This window comes from Neoarius graeffei, chromosome 19, assembly GCF_027579695.1.
Source record: "Neoarius graeffei isolate fNeoGra1 chromosome 19, fNeoGra1.pri, whole genome shotgun sequence".
Lineage (NCBI taxonomy): Eukaryota > Metazoa > Chordata > Actinopteri > Siluriformes > Ariidae > Neoarius > Neoarius graeffei.
In genome coordinates, this window is record NC_083587.1 from 17,629,346 (window position 1) to 17,640,574 (window position 11,229).

The 11,229-nt window shown below is 40.3% G+C and overlaps 1 protein-coding gene across 1 annotated transcript; it reads left to right on the forward strand.

Moving 5' to 3' along the window:
• The first annotated feature begins 41 nt into the window (after positions 1 to 41).
• On the forward strand, positions 42 to 10,748 carry pex2 (peroxisomal biogenesis factor 2). The gene is made up of 2 exons (XM_060899757.1): positions 42 to 116; positions 9,630 to 10,748. The coding sequence occupies exons 1-2, from the start codon at positions 113 to 115 to the stop codon at positions 10,529 to 10,531; spliced, it is 906 nt and encodes a 301-aa protein (XP_060755740.1). The 5' UTR covers positions 42 to 112; the 3' UTR covers positions 10,532 to 10,748.
• Positions 10,749 to 11,229: the final 481 nt, after the last annotated feature.

Sequence of the window (11,229 nt, forward strand, 5' to 3'; positions counted from 1 at the left end):
GCGCGCTCTACTATTGGTCAACAGGATTCAAGGCAGGGTTTCTGAGAAAGCAACCCGGAAGTGAAGGAGCGCTTATTATTTCAGCGTGTTGGTTTTAGTCCAGCAGCTCAAAATGGGTAAATATGTTTAAATAATCTCATAATACAGACAGCAGCTTGTGTTTTGCATATTTGGTTTATAATATCTGATGCAACTGTGTGAAACTGGAGTTACATCCGTCAATGTTTGTATGTTTAGTCAGGTTGTAATGTATGCAGGTGAGCATTATCTGGAGCTGTTCCTGATTCAGTTTGAAGACTGTAATCGAGAGAATTTAACGGGTTTGTTCTTAGAGTTTAGAATTTTTAATGATTTAAGCAACTTGTTTCCGAATCTGTGGCGTGATTTACAACACAGTACGTACAGTATGTCCTACAGGCTTTATAAAGCTCTGGATCAGAATAATTGAAATCAGAATAGTTGGACGTTAGGGCTCCAGTCAAGCCCAAAACAAACTCCAAATAATTAGTGGTTTGTTCGAGATCAAATTTACTTTGTAGTTTTCATAGATTGGGAGCTAAATTTCTTGTGTTTAGTTACTTTATGAAATTATGTCTCAATATAATTTTCAAAATGGCGTCTGGAGACCCACAGAGATTGTTTCTATTAAACATAGGAGTCCTGGTTGGTTGTTTTGTTTTTGTTTATTAGTGATAAAAGATCACAACCACCCACTGTGCAAAACTATTCATTATACTTAGTACCTAAATATAAATTAGCTAAATATTCATCATTTCCTTTTTGGAATGCAGTTTCTTAAAAGCCTCTTAACACTAAGAGCATCTTAACTAGGAGAGAGAGTGTTCATTGTGATGCTTGCTCTACCATTTAACGATGATCTTTGTGTTACGATGCTTGTAGCGCTGTCGCCTCACAGCAAGAAGGTCCTGGGTTCGAGCCCCGTGGCCGGCGAGGGCCTTTCTGTGCAGAGTTTGCATGGTGTCCGCGTGGGTTTCCTCCGGGTGCTCCGGTTTCCCCCACAGTCCAAAGACATGCAGGTTAGGTTAACTGGTGACTCTAAATTGAGCGTAGGTGTGAATGTGAGTGTGAATGGTTGTCTGTGTCTATGTGTCGGCCCTGTGATGACCTGGCGACTTGTCCAGGGTGTACCCCGCCTTTCGCCCGTAGTCAGCTGGGATAGGCTCCAGCTCGCCTGCGACCCTGTAAAACAGGATAAAGTGGCTAGAGATGATGAGATGAGATTAATCATTTCCTTTTCGGAATGCAGTTTCTTAAAAGCCTCTTAACACTAAGAGCATCTTAACTAGGGGAGAGAGAGAGAGAGTATTCATTGTGATGCTCGCTCTACCATTTAACGATGATCTTTGTGTTACAATGCTTTTACCGTAGGAAACTCACCCCTGATAAATACACTTGCTCATTATGTTATATTATAAGGTAGCTTCTGGAATTGTACTTATTTTTAAACACTGGAAAAGTTTTCCCTCACAGGTCCAGGATCAAGCTCTGGATCAGAATAATTTCATTGAAATCAGAATAGTTGGACGTTAGGGCTCCAGTCAAGCCCAAAACAAACTCCAAATAATTAGTGGTTTGTTCGAGATCAAATTTTACTTTGTAGTTTTCATAGATTGGGAGCTAAATTTCTTGTGTTTAGTTACTTTATGAAATTATGTCTCAATATAATTTTCAAAATGGCGTCTGGAGACCCACAGAGATTGTTTCTATTAAACATAGGAGTCCTGGTTGTTTTTTTGTTTATTAGTGATAAAAGATCACAACCACCCACTGTGCAAAACTGTTCATTATACTTAGTACATAAATATAAATTAGCTAAATATTAATCATTTCCTTTTTGGAATGCAGTTTCTTAAAAGCCTCTTAACACTAAGAGCATCTTAACTAGGAGAGAGAGAGAGTGTTCATTGTGATGCTTGCTCTACCATTTAACGATGATCTTTGTGTTACGATGCTTTCCTGAAACTCACCCCTGATATAAGGTAACACACTTGCTCATTGTGTTATAATAAGGTAGCTTCTGGAATTGTACTTATTTTTAAACACTCCCTCACAGGTCCAGGATCAAAACTTTTGTCTTGTTTAGAGCAATCTCTACTCCTTCCGCATTATGTCATATAAATATTAGCCAAGACGTATTCAGCCTTATAAACCTCACGCATCTGTCTTTTTGTTTGCATCAGCTGGAGGTTTTACTCTATAAAATCGCGGCCTCGCCGTTTTCTCATTTATAAACTGTCCTTTCTAGTAATTCTTGCTGCCTCAGCCTTTAAATGTTTCATGAGATTTCAAGTTGTTTTCCTGCAAACTTCTGTATTACTCACACAGGCTTTGCATCTTCCACCTTCATACTCAAAATCAATTAATTCCCTTAAATTATTTATGTTCTGCGCAAACCAGATTAAGCAAAGCTCATATCTTTGTGTCAGACTCACTTTAAAGGCTGTTTCTCGAACATTAACTTTTGCTTGTGCCTGAGCTCGCACAATTAGGAATTAAGGAAATAGGGCCGCTTTGATAAAGCATGACGCATCGCCTCGGACCCCCTCGATACATTTGTACACATTCATATTTCATGATGGCGCAATTAGTATGGACATGCGGGGAGTAATTTACCAACCAGAGATGGCCTCAGCTAAAAAGTTTCTAATTGACCTATTTATCATTATGGAATTGATATGCTGCTGTGGGAGTCCTAAACAAATAACCTGAAGCTGAAATAAAGTAAGCGCATTGCAGATTAAAAGGCACGATCACGCTGATTAACAGCACACGTACAACCTGAAAAGTGCAACACGACCGCTTGTATTTCACATCGTTATATAAATTGGAGTCGTATCAATTAAAAAACCAAAAAGCTTTGTATAAAAGATGTTAGTTTGGGAATAGTGCTGGAATCTGGGGTGTTTTGTTTTGGATCACAGTGTCTTCAACGTACAATAAAAGTTAAACTTTTTCAAAAAGTGCCCAAGTTATGATCTCGCCAGTTACTTTTTTTTTTTTTTTCTTGAAGGCCAAAACAGAAAAACCAAACATGGAGGACAAAAAGTGCCAATGAGTGAAAATGAGAAGGCTTATGGGTTTAAACGGTTTGTTGTGTAGCTAAAAAACTGTGTTTGTACACATTTAGTATGTTCACCAGTACGTGATGCGACGTCGCACACCGGCAGGTCAAATTCTCTGCCGATAAACCTACAGTGAAGATGGACAACCTCCTCATCTCTAGAATTGCACCGAACTTTATTTGCATTACTGAGAATAATGAATCTAAAGCTAGTTAATTAGCAATCAGGTTTTAATTTTGGATAAAGATTTCATAAATTTACCACTTTTTTTTTTTTTAAACTTAATGCTCATATTGAAATTGATATTTTTCCAGTATCTAATATCTGAAACCACAACACACCTAGTTAGCACATACTATCTCGGACTGAGAAAAGCGTCGCTATGGTGACTGTGTGTATCTATCACATGAGCCATTTTATTTTTCCTGCATGAAAGGTGCTCCATGCAATATTTTTTTTTTTTTTTTTGAGATGACCAATAAAATCATCTCAAAAAAATAATGGGGGGGGGGAATAATACACAAGCCGAAGATATTTTTCGAACGTTGTGGAAATGGGTCTGCATATTGCAGTCAGTCATCTAGCTGCAGGAAATCTGCAGCATTGTGCAGCTCAAGGTCATGCTGTTAGCGTTCTTATCAGTTTCAGAATTGCGAGCCTCGGCCTGGAGTCGCTGCCTGGGGACGAGGCGCTTTATGGGCCGCGCCAGTGCCAGTCATTTGTCATTTAATGCCAGTTGTCAGGGTCTTGACTTGGCTTTTCTAACCTAATATACATTGTTCTTCATCCGTTTTGTCACCTGGAGCCTGCGTTTGCTGAAAATTCATCTTTTTTTTTTTTGTATTTAGTTTGTTCGTCAGAGCCGAGTCAATTCTGCATAAAACCCTAAAACCAGGTCGTTTTTATAGAATTATTTCTGGTCATATTTACGCTTGCACCACTTTAAACATCCCCCCCCCCCCCCATATTTCTTCCCCGTGGTCAATGCCTGTGTATGACTTTCAGCTCTCTTGTATGTAGGTCAGGTCCTCTGATTACAGTCGAGGTAAACACATCCATCGATTGTGAATTTTGATGATTACATAAGAATACATGGATTTTTTTTTTCTCCCTCTCCACAGCTCTCCAGTTGAAGCCTTGTAAATTCAACTGCTTAATTTTTATAGGCAGCGCACATTGACAAAAGTGTCTAGTTGTTATATATTTGGCAACCGCTTTTGAGTCGGAGCGAGCAGGTCAATAGTAATCCCCGTATTGATAGCAGGCCTGTAGGAGATGTTACTTGGCCCCGGCTAACGTCTGCGTGATCCTCTAAATCATAATTACATTAATATTGACAGGCCCTTGACAATAGTCACATTACTATTGATAGGTCGCTGTCAATAATATGTTCTCAAAATATAACATTCATTCATAACTTGTAAACGGCTCAATAAAAGCCTTTGAAAAGAAGGAGGAGGAGCAGGAGATGGCAACGGCGACAGGGATGCCCGAGTTCCCAGAGAGGACTGGAGGTGACGAGCTAAACCGACACCTATATTAAATATTCGGGGTGTAACGATACGCTCTGGTTCTGATTTGATTCAATTCATGACTCTGCATTCATGATTTGATTATCGGGAAATCTGAAGGGAGGGAAAAAACAAATGAAAGAAAAACTGACTGATATTTTTCATGTGTGTAAAACTAAGTTTTAAAAAATGGCGATGAACACGAGGTTTAATTTTGTGAACATAACGTACTACAGGCTCACCATCTCTTAAAAGTAAATACATTTAAGAAAAATTGTCCAAAAACTTTTGCAAGCAAGTGTTTCTACCCTGAGGACTTGATAATCGTAATGAGCACAGAATTAGAGCTCCGTAGTCGGCTAAACTGTCTGGTTTCCGTGTCGCGCTGTGTTGTAAGGTTTTCAAATACAACATAGTCGTTATAATTTAAGAAGGGGTAACCTTAGACTCACACAGCCAACATCGAACAGGAAGTGGACTTACGATCATTTACCCATCTGGTGACTCGTACGAGTGGAACAATCTGTACAGAACTGAGACAGCCTGATTCTCTCAACAAGTTTAGAAGCACTAATAAAGAAAACGAATCTTACTAGTGGCAAAATGTGCAAATGTAATATTTGTGATCAATAGAGTTAAACTGCATTTAGTTATATTTTCAACTTTTTTTTTTTAATTTAACAAATAATATTGGCTGTTTTTTTCCATGGTCTATCAGATGTATTCCATTCAGCTAGTACAGTGGCGCTTGATAGTTTGTGAACCCTTGAGAATTTTCTATATTTCTGCATAAATATGACCTAAAACATCATCAGATTTTCACACAAGTCCTAAAAGTAGATAAAGAGAACCCAGTTAAACAAATGAGACAAAAATATTATACTTGGTCATTTATTTATTGAGGAAAATGATCCAATATTACATATCTGTGAGTGGCAAAAGTATGTGAACCTCCAGGATCAGCAGTTAATTTGAAGGTGAAATTAGAGTCAGGTGTTTTCAATCAATGGGATGACAATCAGGTGTGAGTGGGCACTGTTTTATTTAAAGAACAGGGATCTATCAAAGTCTGATCTTCACAACACATGTTTGTGGAAGTGTATCATGGCACGAACAAAGGAGATTTCTGAGGACCTCAGAAAAAGCGTTGTTGATGCTCATCAGGCTGGAAAAGGTTACAAAACCATCTCTAAAGAGTTTGGACTCCACCAATCCACAGTCAGACAGATTGTGTACAAATGGAGGAAATTCAAGACCATTGTTACCCTCCCCAGGAGTGGTCGACCAACAAAGATCACTCCAAGAGCAAGACGTGTAATAGTCGGCGAGGTCACAAAGGACCCCAGGGTAACTTCTAAGCAACTGAAGGCCTCTCTCACACTGGCTAATGTTAATGTTGATGAGTCCATCATCAGGAGAACACTGAACAGCAATGGTGTGCATGGCAGGGCTGCAAGGAGAAAGCCACTGCTTTCCAAAAAGAACATTTGCTTCTCGTCTGCAGTCTGCTAAAGATCATGTGGACAAGCCAGAAGGCTATTGGAAAAATGTTTTGTGGACAGATGAGACCAAAATGGAACTTTTTGGTTTAAATGAGAATCGTTGTGTTTGGAGAAAGGAAAACACTGCATTCCAGCATAAGAACCTTATCCCATCTGTGAAACATGGTGGTGGTAGTATCATGGTTCGGGCCTGTTTTACTGCATCTGGGCCAGGACGGCTTGCCATCATTGATGGAACAATGAATTCTGAATTATACCAGCGAATTCTAAAGGAAAATGTCAGGACATCTGTCCATGAACTGAATCTCAAGAGAAGGTGGGTCGTGCAGCAAGACAACGACCCTAAGCACACAAGTCGTTCTACCAAAGAATGGTTAAAGAAGAATAAAGTGAATGTTTTGGAATGGCCAAGTCAAAGTCCTGACCTTAATCCAATGGAAATGTTGTGGAAGGACCTGAAGCGAGCAGTTCATGTGAGGAAACCCACCAACATCCCAGAGTTGAAGCTGTTCTGTACGGAGGAACGGGCTAAAATTCCTCCAAGCCGGTGTGCAGGACTGATCAACAGTTACCGCAAACGTTTAGTTGCAGTTATTGCTGCACAAGGGGGTCACACCAGATACTGAAAGCAAAGGTTCACATACTTTTGCCACTCACAGATGTGTAATATTGGATAATTTTCCTCAATAAATAAATGACCAAGTATAATATTTTTCTCATTTTTGTTTAACTGGGTTCTCTTTATCTACTTTTAGGACTTGTGTGAAAATCTATTGATTGTTTTAGGTCACATTTATGCAGAAATATAGAAAATTCTAAAGGGTTCACAAACTTTCAAGCACCACTGTATGATATTGAACAAGTTGAAGACGAGTAGCTGAATGAAATATCTGATAGACCATGAAAAATGCCAGCCAATATTTTGTTGTTGTTGTTGTTATTATTATTATTATTATTATACACATTCGATGGAATAATTATCGATTTTATAAAAGTTAAGAACAGGGCGGTAACTCACTAATATTGAATGGTGATTCTGATCAAATGTAATTCAATGTTCTGTCAATCCAATGTACCAAGTCAAAGTTCTAACAATAATAAAAATGGTACAAGTCCAAAAAGCCTGAACAACAACCCAACTTGTATACAAGCGATATCCAGTTACTTTTGGTCGTAGTTAATTGTTCCATTGCAGTTGTTCAAACCAAAAGGGCTTTGCTTGCTGAAGTCCACGAGTGAAGTCCTCTTGTAAAAGTTTCCGTCACTTTTTTCCTCACCTCCAAGTAGAACTTTGACAATATTTCTGCTATTGCGGAATATGTCCGTTGGTCTGTTTTTCTCTCGTAAATATGCATGAAGAATATCCAGTGACGTTTTGGTAGCCTTTCGAGTGTTCAGCACGTCTTTCTCTTTTAATCTTCCGCTTTTAATGAAGTAAACCTCGCTGCCATGTTTGTTTACAGACTGTCAGTCACTCCCTAGTGTAGAAGTTTTATATCTCCGATGTGTCTCTTTTCCAGTTTTTCGATGTCCGTTGGTCTGTTTTTTCTCTTGTAAGTATGTGTGAAGAATATATAATGAAGTTTTGGTAGCCTTTTGGGTGTTCAGTGCGTCTTTAGTTTCAGTTTATTAAGAAATGATGACGCTAGAGCACCAACAAACCGACAGATCAGCATACTTGTGAAAATTTTCGCAAGTATGTTGATCTGTTTGTTTGGTGCTCTAGTGTCGTCATTTCTTGACCAGTCTTCACCAAAATGCACAGGACAACTCACTGGGGTCACACAAAGTCATTAGTTTTTGGTGGGTCAAGGTCAAATCTTGTAAAAACACCTAATTGGCCATAACTTCCGTTTCTTTTGTGATTTTTCGCAAGTATCATGCTCTGCACGACTTTTTTCGTTTGTTTAGTGCTTGGATCTTCTCTCTTTTCCGGCTGACAAAGAAATGATTGTGCACAGCAGAAAAGTTTTGTCATTAGATATTCACATGCGCTCCGACATGTGACGTCGTGTTGTCTTGACAACATGCAATATAATAATAATAATACAAATACATGGAGGGTCAGCGATATGATAATATTGTATGCTATCAATAAACTTACTAGAAGGGAAGAGAATACATGTTTTTATTCCATGGAAAAAGTGTGCTGTATGTATAGTGTCTTATCGAAGACGTCCTTGATTTGATGTATATTTGAGACTTATTTTAGTAGTTTCATGCTTGCTTTTTAATCTTTTTAATTTCGATCTTTTATTAGTTCGAATGTATTCAAGTCTTTGACTCCGTACACATCATCGATAAATAAAGCCATGATTGATTTGATTGGAGTCGACATGCTGCAGTGTTTATAACGCACCTGCTCATATTCTTCTTTAACCTGACATTACTGCATCACACGGTGCATTCGTGCTTTACCAGGCATTATAATGTTTTATACACGTTATAAATATTGTGTATATATAAACTGTAAGGAATCGGGTGCCGTCATGGTTTATAATGCGTTTATTCATTTCTAAATGTTCTGTGTAGCCTGACGTTATGGCGTCAGTCAGTGTGGACTGCATTTAAAAAGTGTTCTGCGTGCTAGCAGTGTACTTCTGAGCATTTCTACACCTTTATACTTGCTATGAAACGTTTTCTATGGAACCTGACATGACGTCACACACGCTGTACTCATGCTTTTAAAACCCGAGCATGTAATTAAGTACACATTTAAGCCAGACATTTAAAATTACACACTATAAGATGTTCTGAATGTTCTATGTAACCCGATATCCCTCAGCGTACCCGTGCTTTTAAAGTGCTGACTATAAAGCGTCTGCATCTGTAGAATTAACCAGGCATTAAAAGGTATTATGTTTACCATAAAGCGTTTAATAACTTGTTATAAGCGTTTAATATGCATGTTATACTTTGTTTTATGGCTGCACCCAGGATGAAGGGTTGATTTGTGCCTGGATTAAATATAATGGCTTATTACTGTAAGGTTTCTGGAAATAACATGCTGCAGTGCTTATAATGCATCTATTCAACTTCTATACTCATGAATATGTAGATGCACGACTAGCAACAGTTCACTTCAATTCTTTTTTTTTTTGCCCTTTATATAAAAGATTTAGTCGCTTCCATGATTTCTATAAGCCAGTTTATGTCTGAGATTGTCCTAATCCTGTCCATTGATGCACACAAAGAGAAAAGGAGGCCATCTTGGGCACAGGCCCTCGGTTTTTAAAGCGCTTCCACTACTTTTAAGAGAAAAACCTCGCTCCAATATTCCGTAAAAGTTCTTAGATCATATAGAAAAGCTGTCAAAAGGAAGCAGTTCCACACAGTGCCTGTTTACCACCGTGCCAAGCGTGTGCTGTAGGGATAATCTCCTGTGATGTGATTTTTGTCCTCAGCTTGAAGCTCCAGAGGGGACAGTATTAAGATGAATTTAGGACGGGGCTTTTTTTTTTTTTAAAGCATATATGAAGAAGCGAAATGCAGAAAGCACATAACCTGAACTCATCTGGTTCTTTTGCTTTCAGCTGGAAGCGAGAGCTCATCACATCGCGTCCTGAGGATCAGCCAGCTGGACGCTTTTGAGCTGGACGATGCCCTGGAGCAGCTCGTCTGGTCCCAGTTCTCTCGATGCTTCCAGCATTTCAAACCAGGCCTGCTGACTGGTGTAGAGCCGGAGCTCAAAGCTCTGCTGCAGCTCCTCGTGTGGAGATTCACCGTGTATTCCAGGAGCGCCACGGTGGGCCAGACGCTGCTCAACATCCGCTACCACAACACACTCATCGCTGGACAGAAGTACAGGTCTCTGAGCAGGCGGCAGAAGCTGTGGTTCGCTTTGCTCACGGTGGGCGAGAAGTGGTTGAAGGAACGTTCTCACAGCTTGTTCCTCAGCCACGGTGCGCATTCAGGCCTCCAGAGAGCACGTCAAGCTCTAGCCGTGGTTAGCAGCGCAGTTAAAGTGGCTAGCCTGATCAATTTCATGCTCTTTCTTCAAAGCGGGACGTTTCCCACTCTGACGGAGAGGATGCTCGGAGTGCGGCCGGTGTTCGTCCAGGATCAGAGCGCCCGCGAGATCAACTTCCACTACGTGAACCGGGAACTGCTGTGGCACGGTTTTGCCGAGTTCCTCATCTTTCTGCTGCCGCTGATCAACGTGTGGAAGCTGAAGACCAGCGTGTCTGCGCTGTTCTCCGTTTCTGATCATTCAAACCAGAAATCTGAGTCTGTCCAACGTCGCGAGTGTGGAATATGTGCCGAATGGCCCATCATGCCTCATTCCATCGGGTGCAGCCACGTCTTCTGCTACTACTGCGTCAAAAGCCATACGGCCGCCAACGTCTTCTTTACGTGTCCCAAATGTGGTGCCGAGGTGACCGCCTTACAGCCGGTCAAGTTTCAAATCGAAATGGCGGAAATGCAACAGACATGATGGTTTAAAAAAAAAAACCAGTCGTAGACTGTAACCATAATATGAACTTCTGTTCGAATCCCTGGAGACCGCCTCATTAAAGACTTGTGCCTTTTTGTTGGCATGAAATATGCAAGAAAAGGCAGGCGAGAGATGATCTCGATGATGCTTAGTTTCAAATTAAAACGATTTCTGTCGTTAATTTATTCCTGCTCATTAAAGTTTGATGAGGACTCGAGTATCAGAGGTCCACTTTTCCTCTCCCACGTTCACAGCCAGCGCAAATGAATAAACATCAAAACAGCTCGAGCGCCTGCACGTTTGCATCCCCAGTGAAGTGTGAAATTTGCACAAGATCAAGGAGAGGCCATGATGGGTTGGGATGGGATGCGGGGAGCGTGCGCGCGCACGTGTGTGTGTGTGTGTGTGTGTGTGTGTAGGAGATTGACAGACATCCCAGCGTAATCTCCTTGGCCTTCTGAAGTTTGCAGTAAATTGTAACCAACCCTAGTAGGTCTGTGTGTGCTTGTGGGTTTTTTGTTTTTTTTTAACCCATATTATGCACTAATCCTAATAATAACAGTGAAGATGGTTATTTATTCTGGCGCTAACCTTCTCCGATGAGCCATGCCTCCAGCAAAATGCACCCAAGTGGGCTTAGACCTGCTGGAAACTCCCACCTTGTTTTGATCGCATGGCCTTAATTGTTGATTGCCTCC